The sequence below is a fragment of the Pangasianodon hypophthalmus genome, chromosome 1 (assembly GCF_027358585.1).
Source record: "Pangasianodon hypophthalmus isolate fPanHyp1 chromosome 1, fPanHyp1.pri, whole genome shotgun sequence".
Taxonomy (NCBI): Eukaryota; Metazoa; Chordata; class Actinopteri; order Siluriformes; family Pangasiidae; genus Pangasianodon; species Pangasianodon hypophthalmus.
The window spans coordinates 17,421,748-17,439,009 of NC_069710.1; the positions used below are offsets into that span (position 1 = coordinate 17,421,748).

The window sequence follows — 17,262 nt, forward strand, 5'->3', positions numbered from 1 at the left end:
TGGAAGTTGCCTTTTTTGCGTTACACATTTTGTGATACAGATTTCGGAGTGTAGCTGATTTGATTATCTGATTTGTAATTATAAAACATTATTATATACAGGTTTTCAATAATTAAATGAGAAAAAAAAGTTAAATAGTTGCTTGCTGTTTGAGGTTGTTTATGAAAAACACTTTATACAGTACAAACTAGTAGATCAGAGGTCTGGCCTCTCAGCAGTCAGTAGATGCTGCCAGCTGCACAGCTGTAAAAGTGGGCGGGGTTACGTATGCAAATCAGACGCCTATGATTGGCTGAAACAAATCCGTCAGTCGTCTTGCGACATTTTTCCTCCCCCAAAAAAGTAAAAAAAAAAAAAAAAACAGCTACCGAAGCGAGAATTTTCCGAGTGAGCTCAGTAAGAGCGCTGTCGTCCCGAAAAACAGGCTGAACTCGGGCGGAGTTGTAGGACTTTGTCTTTTTGCGGCAGCGGATCGCTGAATTAAATCATCTGTGATCTGAAATCAAGTGAAACACACACACTCACACTCACGCGCGCGCGCTACTTTCTGCCAGATTTCAGTGACACAAAGACATTTTAAAGCAGAGAAACATGACTCAGTTCAACAAGGGACCAGCCTACGGATTATCTGCAGAAGTTAAAAGCAAGGTAGGCCTAACTCCACTTTCTCTCTCACTGGTAGGGTGTAAAGGGAAAGATGCTGTGTAGAGGAGCAGTACGTGTGTGTGTGTGTGTGTGTGTGGGCTGAGGAGGGTTTCAGAGCAGCAGACGTTCAGCTGAGCATCTGTCTTTTAGTAGGAGACTTTTTTTTTTTTTTTTTTTACACAACATAGTGTATAAACTTAACTAATACCCTATTCTGTTTTTTTATCCTTTTTTTTTTACCTAAAGCAGGATTAAAAGTCATCAGTAAGTTCAGATAACTAAGTTAATGTGCTCTTAATGACTTTAACTGTCTTACAGTCTAACAGCTGAGAAAGTTCTAAAGTTTCAGATCAGCTTTTCACACTTCAACATGAGCAGCTTTGGAGTGTTATACAAACATCCAGCTCGTTATATAAATCATTTTCGTTGACTTACTGAAGCTAAATCGACTTTCAGAGATGATAGATTACCTGTTCTCGAAAGATTGGATCATTTAACACATAACTGATGTGTATTTCTAAGCGCTCAGTCGTTAAAATGTGCTACTTTGAATGTGGATGAATGGAAGAAGACGCAAAGCCAAGTCCATTGTATCCCATTGTCCGCCTGTGTGGGCGGAGCCTGCGCTCTTCACACGTAATAGCTGGACATGGTGGTTAGGAATCCACCTCACATTCATTATTCACTTTCTTCATCACACAGTCTGTGTAGATCCTGTGCATGATCATATGTGTATCATATGTAGATCCTGTACATGATCACTCTTCTGTAACCCAATGATGCATAGTCTGAGAGTTTGAGATGTATGGTATTGTACTAAATGCACTATTGGCCTGTAAATGAAGTTTGCACAGGATGCCTGATTTCACACCAAACAGGGTGGGAAAATATCCAAGTGTCTAAGCAGGCAGGATGTTGAATGAGACAGCGGAAATGCCTCACAGATTCTTTCGTGGATCACGTCACTATTTACCCAAAGGCTCTGGGAGCAGATGGGTCATAGGTCATATTCTATAGAGGTCTTTAAATCCATTATTCCACTAGCTTTGTGAGTCTTTCGAAATATGTTGAACATCACACCAATGAATAGTCATTGTTCTGGTAGCTTAATGAGGAAAATGTGGTGTTGTGAAACACAGGTATTCTACACATTTCTGAAATGCATACTAGAATACACTAGGATTACACTACCATTGCATCATCATCATCATTATTATTATTATTATTATTATTATTATTATTATTATTATTAGTCTAGTAGTAGTAGTAGGACTTTTTGTCATTCTTTGAAGGAGAATATCTTCAACAACACAACAAAAGTGTGATCACCTTGCTAGAATACATTCAAAATAAACAGGAAAGCTTAAAAGACATTTAGCTTTCGTGTGTATGTTCTGGAAAGTTTCTGTACAGACCCGTAAGCTGTTTAAGCCTTCCAGGGTTTGTCTGAACCATATCATCCCATTTCTGCTGCACAGCCTTTGCACAGATATCTATTGCTTTTGTTCAGTGTTTTTGGTTTTCAGCACAATTATAACAGTCAATTATAACATCATACAAACAGCACAGTTATTTCTTTCATGACAGCAAAAAGTCAAAGGGAAACAGTAATTCTGTATTTAATTGCATATTATTTTCATTGTTTTTATAATGCCTCAAAGCTGTAAGCTACAGTTATAATTGATCGATTAATCTTTAATATTTTAAAATATATTTTTCATATATTTTTTTTATATATCAGCTGCAGAAATCAAGAGGACTTGGCGGCAACTTTTGCCTGAGTTTTTTTTGTTTTGTTTTTTAAATAAACTGTAGTAACTTGCACACACCACTGTTAACGTTAAAGTGTTACACAGTGTTGTGATTCACTTTACTGGATTGCATCTTGTCTCCTATATTTAAGGAAAAGCCAGGTGGTTAACAAGGTTTCAGTAGCCATAAGCCATAGTCCTTCTCGGTAGAGTTTAGTTTCAGGCTGTTCGTTATAGGTCAGAGACTTGCTGGTCCTGTTTCTCTAGTTCACAATCTTGCTTTCTTGAAAACTGAGCATGTTGCTGTTTTCAGATGTTGTGAATCAAGCTGAGGATCGTTTAGTATCCAAGACTGATTTAGTTTTTTTTTTTTTATCTTTTAATTGTTCATATGTAATACAGTTATCATTGTACCATTGTGTTTTTGACCAGTTTTTTTTAATCATAAGTATTCCAAATTTCAAGGCTGAGTTGAGATAAATGGAAAAGTATGCTTTCAGGATAATCATCACCCATCCCTGGTTACACAATAACATACTTAAGTTTCACCTATTTACAGGCTTATTGCCAATACACCATGGGCCATTCATCAGTTTACACAACCAACATATAGCTGGCTTGATGAATTTAAGCAGGGGAGATGTTAATACTTTGCTTAAACAGTCATCCCTGTACCTTACTGATAATTTTTTTATAGAAAGGTTTTCTTTTGGCTCCGGGTCTTTTGAATAAAGATTGGTTTAAGGCACACGTGTCAATGGGACGCTATTTAGAGCAATGCATTTCTATTGTCTGAAATGTATCAGGAAAAAAATTGAAATTGTAGTCCATTAACGCATCTAGTCTTGCAATCATTTCTCAGAGTGGTTTCTATAGTAGTATATCCTGAGTATCGGTATTTGGCTGATACTAGTCGGAAGCACTGGATCCGTATCAGAGCAGATTTTACATATTTTACAATCCAGGCCACTGTCATATTTTATTCCGTAAACACATTCTGTTGAGTGACGTGTCTTGCGTGTAAACACAGGACACAAATACTAAAAGTATGCTACCATCGTGCCTCTAATGTTTCTCATAACTTGGCAACAGATGTTAGATTGATTACTGAGAGGATGTTAGTTTCAGGTCAGTAGTGGGTATCAGGTCTTACTTAGAGCTTTGATAGTAGTATCATATTGAAAATAAAATAATTTCGGTGGTGGCGTCCTTATATTATATTTAATTACAAAAAGATTCAATTGTCATTTACACTTTCAATACTTTTTCCAGGGGTGTAGTTTGTATCTAAATTGGTTTGGAGGAGGTTGAAACACTCTGGTTTACTCTGGCCTGGGAAACCGTCTCACTGTAGTATATTCATATTTGTTGAATGCCAAACCAGCTCACTTTTAGACTGTCCCCTGTGCTTCTCATGAGACTGTGGAACAGGGCTCACTGGAGAAATGCCAGGGAAGCTGAATGGCTCTGTGCTCATCATTGTGGAAGGATTGAAGATGCTGCACTTGATCAAGTTGAAGAAAAACCTGAGAGTGGTTTGGTGTAACCAAATCCAGGTGAAGTTCATGGCTTTGGGGCCATTTCTCCACAATGCTACATTCCAGAGAGAGGTTTAACGTAACCAATCGCAGTGGATAGAGAGGCTGTGCGGTCTGACGACTTGCTGCATTCCCTACAGTATGCTGACCAGTGAAATTTTTCCTGGATTGGTTCAGGCTGTGTAAAAGGCTGCAGCTGTTAACCCTGTATTGCCATTTTGGGTAGGACAGGAAAGTCCATTTCCTGAGGCCATTGTTTTTGCCTTCCATTTCCTTCGCAAAGGGTTTAAACGTAATCGTTTTTATGGGCAACTTACAAAATTATCTTAAGAGCATTTGGTTTTGTAGTGCAGCTTTTATCCTCTAATTTACCTACTCAAGACTTGATGGTTCAACCACGGTTGCTATGAAGTTTTTATGATGTGTACTTTAATACTGGTATAGTATTTAGTAAACGCATTCTACTTCAAAATTGCTGGAAAAAGATCTGATAGCTATAGCAGCAGGGAAGTTCCCAGTAAATTACGTGTAGGACCTGTTTAAACAACTGATACTGGTTTAAGAGACTTTATACTCCTGCATGCTGTTTGTCCATGCATTCATCCTGTTTTGCTTTGTCATTGGGAAGTGCATGGAAGTATTAATAGAAAGCCTGGGCCAAGGTTCAACTCTTGTTAACTCTAAAAAAGAGGAGCTAAAATGCTTCCTTCTTTTTTGAATGTTGCCAGTGTTCCTGGTGGACAACTTTTGGGAAGAAAGTAGTGGAAGAAATAAACTTGCCCTCCAATCTTTACTTGTGCCATAGACAGGAGTAACTCTGTTCTTTATTGCCTTTTCCCCAGTTACTCTCTAAATTAATTAGTCTGTAAGTGGACTGTACCTGAATGAGTTGAAATCTTATTAACCTTTTATTTTTAAAAAAATGATCTTTTGAGTATCCATATGATACTTTGATATCTTTTACGATATATTTATGAGACTTTATAATGTTAGCCATTTCGTGTGTCATTACATGAGGAAGGCCCTCTTGCCTGTCCTGAAATTGGACAGAGGGCGTAACTGTGGGCTACAGTGCATTCTTCCTGGTGGCTGCTCGCACATTCCAGCTGAGAGGTTTTTGAAAGAGGCCAGTAATTCAGTGCACCCTCCAGCCAAAACTGAATTTCACTCTGCTGAAGAGAAGGGAAATTAGCATTACAAAGTCCTGAGGGCTTTTGTGCATGGATATAGTTACCCACATGGTTTAGGCACATTTGAGCATGTTTCTTTTGGATGCTTGTTTTGACGTTTTCTTGGTATTACTGTCTTAGCCTCTGCGTCCTGGCTCAATGTCAGCCAAGCATACATGATGGTGGCAACACGCTAATATCTACACTGGCTTGGATAAGTTATGGTTAGGACCAGCGATGGAAACTAAACTAAGGGAAGTGAAGGCCAGCTGTTTCTCTCATGAGTCTCTTTTGCACTCTTAAGAGCTAAATAGTCTTGAGACTGTGTGACAGTTTTAAACAATTCAGTGGTAGAGGTATTTAACAGTTCTAATTCCTTACAATCTGAATCTATTTTAATTTTTCAGCCTGTATTAAATTGCGCATATTAGGTACTTCGTTGTTTTATCAATGCAGTCATAGGAATACAGCCATGCTTGGTCTGTCTGTGTGTAGCTAAGTTTGAGACTGGTGACAGCAGAAGGTGTGCTGAAGGCCATGTGGATCGCTTGATATGTAATAAAGGCTCCTGTTTATCATGTTTTGCCTGTGGGGAGTGATATGGTCTGCTTTATGGTTTATTTTGCTGGAATCTGGCTCAGTTTGTAACACTGCAACCTCCAGCAGTGTGAAAGACAGAACAGCTTCATCACTGTTGGAGTTCTGATCCTGTGTGCTGTCCTTTTAAATAACCAGATAAATATCATTTCATGGGTTTTGTCTTTGTGCTGACTCTGGAACTATGTTAAATGGGATTCAATATGCATACTGGGGTTCAAATTAGTCTCACGTTTTATTTATTTAACAGTAATGGAGTGATTTAATGGTGCTAGAGTCTTGACCTTCCATCATATGTTTGTTATGAACTGTTGGCTCACAACTAGCATTGTTGACTTTGGCAGTTGGCACACCATGCCGTCTCATACGTGCCATTTAGCGAAGGTAAAAAAGAGCTGGTGAGCCAAAAGTGGCCGTGCTCTGATTCACTGATTACATAGTGCTCTGGATAAACATGTGTCTGTGATGAATCACATGACTGAAAGCTAACACAGAAACAAAAGCATAAGAGAATGCAAGCAATGCAGCATTGTTTTTCTTGAATTTAGCTTATGGCAGGAACCTCAAAATGAGGAAGAAATTCACTATAGAAAATAACATTTCAGTATGTCTTAAAAGATGTTCCTTGAAGGCATCTGTGCCCTGAGTAACTGCTACATCTGGTCCTGGTCGGTGGTTGTGATTTGACAGGCTTGATCACAGTGAGGCTGGAGAGTGAGCATGATAAATCCCCTCTGGAGGCTCAAAGTGTTTTGTGATCATTCTAGAAGTTAAAACAGAATGCATTTCCACTCATACTTTGTAGCATGTGTAGTTGTAATAAAAGTCCATTTTCTATCTAACATGCATTTGCTTTTGCCCCATTTTCGTATTTAGATTGCACAGAAATATGACCTGCAGAAAGAAGAGGAGCTCCGCTTCTGGATCGAAGAGGTGACTGGCATGCCCATCGGAGACAACTTTCAGAAGGGCCTGAAAGATGGTGTCATTCTATGCGAGTAAGTTCATATACTGGAGAATGCTGAAAAGTGTGTGTGTATGTGTGTGTGTGTGATCAGATATCTCTGCACTCTAAGTCATATCACTCCTCCAGGGAGCTGACACAGTGTCTATCTTACTGTCAGCACTGTGTGATCTGCCATTGCTGTGTTACATGTAGGGAGTGCTGACTCAGTGTGCATGGCAGATCAAATAAAATGTCTATCACTGCACTGCTCTTCATCTTCAGTTATGTATCTTCACTATAGAGTTATGTATCTTCACTATAGAGTTATGTATCTTCACTATAGAGTTATGTATCTTCACTATAGAGTTATGTATCTTCACTATAGAGTTATGTATCTTCACTATAGACTTTTTAAAACAATATTCTCTTTACATCCTTTAGTTTATCCTTCCATTTATTTGAACGTGTAATAAAATTGCTTTGCTAAGATTAATCTTTGTCCCTGTGTCATTTTAGGTTAATAAACAAGCTACAGCCAGGTTCCATAAAGAAAATCAACCACACACAGCTGAACTGGCACAAGGTAGACTTACTGCTGCTGCTGTTTTCCACCCAGCTGAAACCCTTTGTTGTGAAAACTATTCATTCAGTGTCCTGGAAAGTAGCGATACAATACAAAGAATAACCCTGCAATGGTCTTACACAACAGTAGTCTGTATAGCCACTGTGTGCTATGGCAATAGTGAAACCCGTGATTTTTATCTGTTATTGTGTCCTAATGGGGTTAGTGTAAAACAGCTCTCTTTGTCGCCGTGTTTCCTGTAGCTGGAGAACCTTGGGAATTTCATCAAAGCCATCCTAACCTATGGCTTGAAGCCCAATGACATCTTTGAAGCCAATGACCTCTTTGAAAATGGGAACATGACTCAAGTCCAGACCACACTGCTCGCCCTTGCAAGCATGGTATGTTCTGCTCCTCTGTCGTGTACTGGGAACACAATGGAGCTTATTTTGTGTTATGCTTAATCCGTGCAGCATGCAATCATGTGTGATTAAAACTAATTATGTTACCTTTTTGCAGGCGAAAACTAAAGGCCTTGATACAAAGGTTGACATTGGAGTGAAGTACGCAGATAAGCAGGAAAGGCATTTTGATGATGAGAAGATGAAGGCTGGCCAGTGTGTTATTGGACTTCAGGTTAGATGCGCATCTTCTTCGGCTGTTTTTAATATCTGATTGATTGATGATAATTATGTTATTTAGCTACATATATTAGAAGTGGGCAAATTAATTCACAGTTGATGTTTTCAGATGGGGACTAACAAATGTGCGAGCCAGGCCGGCATGACTGCTTATGGCACGCGGAGACATCTTTATGACCCAAAGACCCAGACAGACAAGCCTTATGACCAGACTACCATCAGCCTGCAGATGGGCACTAACAAAGGAGCTAGCCAGGTACACACACAGTTTGACAGTTGTGTTAAAAGTGTGTAATGAGTAAAACTCTATTTCTCACATAATGGCACAGTGCTATAGATGAATGAAACCAAAAATCTTAATGAAGTTACATTACAAAATACACCAAATTGGATGGATGGATGGATGGAAACTTTATTGATCCTGAGGGAAATTGCAGAAACTCCAGGAGTTTGCCAGTTGTGATCATATTATCCTTTATACCTGTAATGTCAAATGTCACATGGCACATTCAGCAATATAAATTACATGATTGTGTATTTGTCTCCCTAGGCTGGCATGTCTGCCCCGGGCACCAGAAGAGACATTTTTGATCAGAAGGTCGCTGTGCAACCTCTGGACAACTCTACCATCTCCCTGCAGATGGGCACCAACAAGGTGGCATCTCAGAAGGGCATGAGCGTGTACGGGCTGGGCAGGCAGGTCTATGACCCCAAATACTGTGCCCCGGCCACGGAGCCCATCATCCATGCCAACGGCAGCCAAGGCACAGGCACAAATGGCTCAGAGATCAGCGACAGTGACTATCAGGCAGAATACCAAGAGGAGGAGTATCAGGGCAATTACCATGATGAATACAGTGGCCACTACAATGACCAGGGTATCGACTACTAGGGAGAGGTGCATCATTACTCGAAACAGTATTAATGCAATATATTCTCAACAGAGCAAGTCTTTTGCTATCATCACTAGTCTTTGTTTTGTATTAAGGGATGAGAGAAAAAGAGAGTGTTATTGCCTTGTGATCCCTGCCCCTACTCTAGATGACCTGTTTTTAAGCTGGCCATATTTTACTGTGGTCATATTTAAATATAAACAGTAAGTTACCTAAAACCTGCTATGTTAAGATGCAGAACATTAATTTTAACTGCTTTTTTTTTATGAAGAATGGAGAACTGTGAAGAAACTATTCCACATTTTCACTATGCAGAATTTGCTCAATGGAGATCCACTTTTTTTATACCCTGTGATTTCTTTGTTTATTAATTGACTTTTCATGCATCTCAGAGTGAATCAGTCTGAATTAGCAATTAAGCTTCACCAGCCAATCTCTGCTCCATTGCAACATGAAAGAACTGAGGATGATCTTAAGCTATGTCAAATAATGGGCAGAAAAATAGAGCAAAAGCCTTTAAGTCATTCCATTTGTCTTTTTACATCACTGGAAGTTTTAGTTTTTTCATATCTCTGAAATGCCAAGGCTTTAGTGCTTAAGAGAGGTGCTTCATTAGACTGGATAATCAAGAGTTCTTTTAGTTTCCTGCTTTTATCAAATAGTTTTATTTGTGCCATAATCTTTAAATTCTTATACATTCCACTCCCCCTGTATTTATTGTCATTTTCTCATTTAAACTGTTTCTCTGTCATGCGGTTCTTTTAATGAATAAATTGTATGTTATAAATAAAACCTTTAATGTCTTGGTTCTTTGATAGAATCATAAATCTTCAGTTTTGAGGCTACCCTCAGACAACTTCCAGAAGGCTTTTGGAAGCAGTTCCATAAGCCAGTGGCCTGAGATTTCTGGAAATAGTTATATAACATCTTTGAGTGAAAAAGCAGGCTCCAAAGTAGAGAAACTCTGCATAAAAAGACATTGGAGAGAAAATTGCATCTTGTGCTTATACATGTGCCACAGCCTGATAGGATTAAAGTGAGTTACTGAAAAGTTAACATTTTGGCTTGCATGTATTTATTCTGGGGTAAAACAGAATTGTTTCTGTGCTGTGGTTCTTCACCACCATCCTTCAATTAAGAGTAATGTGCTCAAACTACTGCGCTGATTGCTCAACAAAACCAAGTTGGTAAATAGATACAGGGTAACTGGGTTCAGCCAATATCCCCAGCTTGATCCGGATCATCTGACATATTCTGAACTAGTGGTTTTAGATACCCACAATTTTACCCATCTTTTTTCTCCAGTTACGTGTGCAGTGCACTGGCACAAAAGAAAACTGATGAGTAAATATAACGAGAAGAATACCGTTCCTTATTTGTAACATAAATGACTGAAGTCTTAAAATATCTCTTCCCGGGGCAAGGAACTACAAAGAAACTTTTGTTTAGAAAATTGCCCAGAAAAGTAACATACAGTATAGTTTGTTCCTTTAACTTCTGCCACTGTATGAAATTATCTTATTCTTTTCATTCCCATGTCAGTGTAAAAGCTTTTATTACCTCAGAACCTGATAGCCAGGTATTTTGCCTGATGTTCCATTGCGAAAGTTCCCAAAATAAAGCCACATGAGGAAAGCATCTGAATGACAGAACATTGACCAAATGAGATCCGGCCTTTAGAAGAAAGCTATGGCATTCGTTGGAACACTGCCGCCCTCTCCTTTTCCCCCTTCACTCCACTGCAGAGAAATAATCAGTGCTTTGTGCTAGCTGTGGAATCCAGGACCAAAACGCAAGGCGCAATTATAGGGAAGGCCCCCCCCAAAAAAAGCCTGTTACCGCAGCAACCACCAGGACCGAAACTTAACCAGTCCTGTAGCATAGCACACGATTGAAAGCATTCAATTCCAGTTTTCCTTCACTGCTTCGAGTGCAGTGAGCCAAAACCATGTTTAAACCTCAGCTATACTGAACCCTAATGATTGATAGTATGTTTACTGAGTCACATTCCAAAAGATTCTGCATCTGAGCAATGGTGGTACTTTATCCTCATGCCTCTGGCATTTTCAGTGTTCTTCATGACTAATGAGATAACGTCTCTTTCCATTGACAGCCAAGTGGCTATATTAAAAGTACAGCTATTAAATTCTATTAAACCTTGAGAGACACTGGTTTGGAGTTATATTCAGAAAAGACTAACTATTCCCTCTCCGCATTTCACATTTCTCGAATCAATCACTTCTCACTGAAACATGAGAGAGGCCTTCAGCAGCCTAGCAGCGTGTCATGAATCCAAAGACAATAGTGAGTGGGAGTGAACTGTGTCTGTGAAAACAGTTTCAGGACTGCAGTCTGGACTTTATTAGCAGATTGCTTCTGCTCACTTTACCTTAGAATGTAACTCACCTTACCTCAACCCAGACTGAAAAGAGGGATTTGGAAGCTGAAAGAAGAGAAGAAAGAAGTAGAATACCAGGAATGAGGATATATTCAGCTTTAGCCAGACATGTACCGAAGGCGGAGGGGGGTGTGAAGGAGGGAAGTGAAAAGGGGGAGGGGGGATTTCCTGGAGCTGACGGGTTGCTGATCACAGTGAGATACAGCCCCCTTGCTGACAAGAGCTGGGCCTGATCCAAGACCAGTTGAAATGCCTGGAGGGGGCCTCTGCTTCTACAGGTCCTGACACAAAACGGATCCGACTCCTGCTCTAATATTGTTATGGTCTTAGCCTTCTTTTGTTTCCCTTTTCCACAATCAGCAATAAAATTCCATTCGTGCCTTTGTAAGTGGAACCACTTGCAGTGAGTCTTTTATTAATCTTGGGAAGTGCAGCATTAAGTGCACCATCCTGTTCAGAATTCTTTAAATAGTTCTTAAAATCTTTGTTAGCTTTTACAGTTCAAACTCCAGTCATAGATTTATTTTGTCCTTGATCAGTGGCATTTCAGTGTCCTTGGATATGGATGTAGTTGTAGAACTAGTTTGAACAATTTATGAATATCCTTGACATCCAGGACCTCACTGGATTGGGGTAGACATTTTCCAGCAGAACTCTTAAATCCACCAAGCTCAAAAACATCTGAGACTAGCCTAGATATCAAGCAAAGAAAATACTACTTTTTCTGGTACAAGAACAGCTTTTAGGAGGCTGTACAAAGGCTGCTAGATTGAATATACTGTGACCAGTCCAGATCACTGTTATTTTTAGCTCTAGGTGGGTAAAAATATCTCAAGTTCAAGGCAGTCCAACTAATTTGGCAAGACTGTACAGTAGTACTTTTGTACTTTTTTATTGTTAGCCAAGACGTATGTCTGTGTTCTTTTACTTGCTAATCATATACTGCATAGTTGAGTGCTGAATGGAAGTCATTGATAAAACTGTCTTTGTACAAGATAGATTAAAAAAGAGAGAAAAATGGAGAAAGGAAAAATGAAAATAAAAAATACTTCAAAAAACTCAGTGTTACTGATTCATTCAATGCTTGTTACAAAGTTTTAAGGTATTCTTTGTACTTGGAGTTTCCTTTTCCTTGTTGTTTTCCTACTATCTCCTGAAGGAATGTCAATAATTCTGTAGCCTGCTGTTCATCAGTCTTCAGCTGAGAGCAGATGTGTGAACCATGCCTCACCCACCTCTGCTAAAAAGGAGGTACCACCCATGACATTTGCCATTTGTCACTCAAACATGCACACTGAACGATACTTTATCTAACTTACTTTATAATGTTAAATGTCTCCTTCCTTTGGTCCTATACTTTAAAAAAAGATCATTTAGCAGCCTAAAACCCTAGGGGCTCTGGTTTGGAAAAAGTTCCAAGGAAAGCCCATTTGGGGGAAAAAAAAACTCTTCAGCATGAAGAATCATTGAGGAACTCATTTTTCTAAGAGTGCACAAGATGGCAGTCATCATAATCCTACAAATCATGGTCCAGACACTTCAGAGCCATGGCTAATTAGCAGAATTTCAATCCAGTCTGAAAACCAGAATACATATAGTACAGGAATAATAATCACCACACAATATCATATACACATCCTTTTGTGTAATGAAGCTGCAGATATTAAATCTTTCATTTGCTAAAAGGAAAGGTCAGACTTCCTCTTTTTTTTTTAGTCAATAAGTCAACTATTACATTCTCTTCAAATAGCCATAGATATTTCTTCAGTCAAAATTCAGTCATTCAGTCAGGAACCTATTCAGTGGGAACCTATTAATGATTTATTAAGGGTTTTGCAAACTGGTTTTGCAAAGATTCGAGCACACTACTGCATGGAGCAGTCTATTGATAAATCTAATCTGGCGGTGGTTTTGGCACATTTACAGGTACATGTACTGTAAGTCAAGAAAAAAATATTTGACCTGGCTATTATTTCAAGCACTCAATTCCTGTAAATGATGTTAGCAGCATCCAATAAATGGTGAGGAATTTTCAGAAGTGTGTGCACAGGAAAATCAAGGTGGTTGCCCAGAAGCATGGCCATACATATGTATATGCAAGTCTGGGATACAGTCAATGATGCTTAAATAGCCAGCAATCTCTTCTCTTGCCAAACTAATCGTCACTAGCAGATCCATCACTGGTTTTACACATTTCTACAGAAAAAATGTTTCCCCAAAACAATAGTTCTTTAAAGTAATAGTGCTTTAAAAATATTAGAAAGAATGTTCAAAAAGAACATCACAAAAGAACATTATGTAACTCTTTACACACACACACACACACACACACAAATATTCTTTAGAGCCTCTTGAGCCTTGAACAGAGGTGCACCAATCATCTTAGACTAAACAGTAGGATTTAAGTAATTCTAAACGTGTTTCCATTTTATAGCGGAGCATTCCACTGACAGGGGAATTGTTATTCATTTACCAGACTTTTCTTTTATGTCAACTGCAAGCACCAGCAAAGTTCAATCCAAGACAAGTGACTCACTACAGCACCTCTCTACATTTTAAAACTTCATTTCATTTTCAAAATGTTTTAAGTAGGTTTAGCAGATGAAAAAAATTAATTGTATATATTCTTCTTTTTGCATGTGACCCCAGTCACGGGTCTGTCAATCCACTGCTTGCTCCACTGTCATTAATGCTATGAGCTTAGGATGATATATTTGGTATAAAGTCTTTCAACCTCCATTTTTTTAAATAAATGCACAGCATTTGTATATTTGTATATTACCACACAATCCTGGAATCTAACAATCTCTGAGATATTGAGACTGAGATAAATAACTTGCCATGGAGATAAATAACTTCAACATATATTTTAAAGTTCCAAGCTCAAAAGTGGAAATCCACACACTTTCTGCAGCATGTAGCTGGTGATTCTTTTTAAGACAAAAGAAACAACAGAAATCACAAGTGATCACAAGACGTTAAATCATGAGACATTAAAACAAAAAGCCAGCTCGCCTAAGACCACTGCCATACAGCTGTGACATCTCTTACAGCCTTCACTGGTGTGTATCTGCTATGTGAGGGCACTGTCTGTTTCCTTCTGGATTTGGGTGTGATGGGAACAGAGGGAAGAGGAAAGTCATAGGTGTGGATGGATAATGATGTTACAAGACCCATGTGAGCAAGTGAAGTTACAAATGATTTACTGATATCTGTGTTTCCCACAGTATCTCAGTTTCCCAGAGAGTGGCTGAAACTAATCAGATCGAATTTAGAGCAGACTGGAACGATTGTTTGGTTGAGTTGGAAAGATCGTTATCATACTAACTGCTAACAGAGGGATATGTTTGTATCTTATGTAGACTAAAGTAACGTAGATTTAAAAAAATGCGAGTGTGGTATGTTTCATGGTTGGATTTACATTATTATGTCTGCTATACATATGTCTGAACAAGAAATTGCTTTATTTACAGAATATGAAAGTAATTATCAGGGGATCTGCAGAAAAGCTCTTCCTTGGAAGCATTATGCAAGCTTGTAGGCCTCTAGACATCTCTTCTTACAGACAGAAAGACAGCTGACACACACTGGCACAACACATGAGCGTGGGCTACCTGATAACACTTCTGGCCTAAATTCACTGATACTGCCATATCACCATTTATAAAAAAAATCAATCCGATTTCTGGCTACTGGAGGATTACAATGCAGACTGTATCAGTGAAGCTATTCTGTTTGGCTACATATACACATTTAGGAGTAATTTATAGCAAGAGGTAAAGTTAATAGATGACATCTGATGCAAGAACATTATTATTATCCTGTGGCCTGAGGATTTGGGTTTTTCTTGTGTTTGTAAATAGAAACAGTGTGAGGCAGTGTTTGTGCTCTGACTGCTGCCAGCTTTGCTAGCATTTCAGTGTACATTGTCTGCCCTCTGGTGGACTAAAAGAAACAGCAAAAATGGAGTTCTGATCTAACATGGCATTGAAGAGAAACATAAGCAGTGAGAGATACAGTATCAGTGCTAAACTGTTATCTTAGTAATATTTTACTCAAGGGATGAGCGACTAAATCTGTGTTGAAAGAGGATTTTATAGAATCAATAATAAAAATAGTTAAAAGAAATCCTTAAACAGAAAAAAAGTTATTCATCCCAAAATTGGTCTGTATACCAGGCCTTTTGGGTGTGTACCATTAAAATAAAAGTGCTGAGAGACAAATTTTGCCCTCTGTCCACAGTCCACCAAGACTTAATACTCACTGAACTTACTGAAGTGTGGTCTGTCTGAGTCTAGTCTAAATCATGTGCAGTGCTCTAGATCCACAACATGATGCCCCACTCATATATGTAACGTTCAAACAATAATAATAAAAAAAAACTCCTGAACCGAATTATGTCACCTATGAAGCAAATATTATAATATCATTATATAGCAGTTTTTCACCATGCAACAAATCAGATATTCTGCAAATGCAACCTTGTCATAATTAGGCAATGCAACCCCTCCTTCCCTCTCTTCTTCCCTATATTCTTCCCTCCCTCCTCATCTGAAGATTTCCCTACCCCATCACACCCAGCCCACCCCCTAAGGACGTAATAATTAGCGTGTGTATTGACAGCGGGGAAAACTTTAAGCTGTGCAGGTCCGGGGGTCTTGGCCAGCCTCTATACATTAGGAATGAGGCCTGTCTGTCATATTTAATAATGCACAAAACATTTTGATCAAATAGGAACTGAACCTCCACTTGGGCTGTGGCCCAGAACAACTCCTACCCCCCGGGCTAGAAACGCTGAAGTTGATGTTTTAATTTAGTGCTTAATTTCACAGGTGGAGACCCAGAATCCAAACTGGCGCTGTCACTTAAACTTCATAAACTTATGAGCTGTATCTAGTCTGTTAGAACAAAAGCAGCAGCTCAGTGGTTAGATTTCTGGGCTATACACGAGTTTGTGAGTTTGAATCCCATGTTTGAATTTTTCACCATGCTGTTAATCTTGGCTCTTGAACAACCCTGCTGAAACATCCAGCTGGTTAAGCCGGACCACCTTTGCCAGCTGGTATACACTACTAATGTTTCATTGTAGAAGGTAATTTTAAGAAAATAACACAACAGTAAGGCAATTAGCAAATCTCAAACATTTATTGATCGATTTATTCAGGTGATAAAGAAGCTGGTGGACAAGCTGGATATTTCAACCAGGAAGCCCTTACTTGTCACACATACATTACAGCACAGTGAAATTCTTTTCTTCATATATCCCAGCTTGTTAGGAAGCTGGGGTCAGAGTGCAGGGTCAGCCATGATACAGCACCCTGGAGCAGAGAGGGTTAAGAGCCTTGCTCAAGGGCCCAACAGGTGCTGGGGCTTAAACCCTGACCTTCTGCTCAGTAACACACAGCCTTAACCACTGAGCCACCACTACTCAAAGCAGGAGCATAAAAGCATCTTTTAAATGAATATATGTAAAAATAATCATCACACTGTATTACTCTCTGAATACACACATGCAACAACACCTTCCACTGACATAATTATTAATGCAGCAATTTAATGTTATGTCTACACATAAATTTAACCCTAACAGGAAACAGGAAATCTTTTGGCTCTTTCAGTTTTTAAAATAAAATTGCAGATTTTATAACACACACACCCACCCACCCACACACACACACACACACACACACACACACACAGGAAACCTTTTGGTTCATTCAGTTTTTAAAATAAAATTGCAGTTTTTATAACACACACACACACACACACACACATAGGAAACCTTTTGGCTCTTTTAGTTTTTAAAATGAAATTGCAGTTTTTATAACACACACACACACACACACACACACACACAAATGTTTGGCTCATTCAGTTTTTAAAATAAAGTTGCAATTTTTTATAACACACACACACACACACACACACACACACACACACACACACACACACACATAGGAAACCTTTTGGTTCGTTCACTTTTTAAAATAAAATTGCAGTTTTTATAACACACACACACACACAGCACACACACACACACACACACACAGTACACACACAAATAGGAGCCTTTCAGTATTTAAAATGAAATTGCAGTTTTTAAAACACACACACACACACAC

General features: G+C 38.8%; 1 protein-coding gene across 1 annotated transcript; it reads left to right on the plus strand.

The window, feature by feature from the left end:
• Nucleotides 1-363: 363 nt before the first annotated feature.
• cnn3a (calponin 3, acidic a) lies at nt 364-9,534 on the plus strand. The gene is made up of 7 exons (XM_026926570.3): nt 364-648; nt 6,577-6,698; nt 7,163-7,229; nt 7,472-7,609; nt 7,728-7,844; nt 7,959-8,105; nt 8,400-9,534. Exons 1-7 carry the CDS (start codon nt 592-594, stop codon nt 8,739-8,741), a joined length of 990 nt encoding a protein of 329 aa, XP_026782371.1. The 5' UTR covers nt 364-591; the 3' UTR covers nt 8,742-9,534.
• Nucleotides 9,535-17,262: the final 7,728 nt, after the last annotated feature.

What these genes read in the sequence shown, in the direction of transcription:
- cnn3a (XM_026926570.3), top strand. Translation starts at nt 592, where the DNA reads ATGACTCAGTTCAACAAGGGACCAGCCTACGGATTATCTGCAGAAGTT. An exon ending in GATGGTGTCATTCTATGCGA is followed by an intron (nt 6,699 to 7,162) that starts GTAAGTTCATAT and finishes GTGTCATTTTAG; the next exon opens with GTTAATAAACAAGCTACAGC. An exon ending in AGTGTGTTATTGGACTTCAG is followed by an intron (nt 7,845 to 7,958) that starts GTTAGATGCGCA and finishes TGATGTTTTCAG; the next exon opens with ATGGGGACTAACAAATGTGC.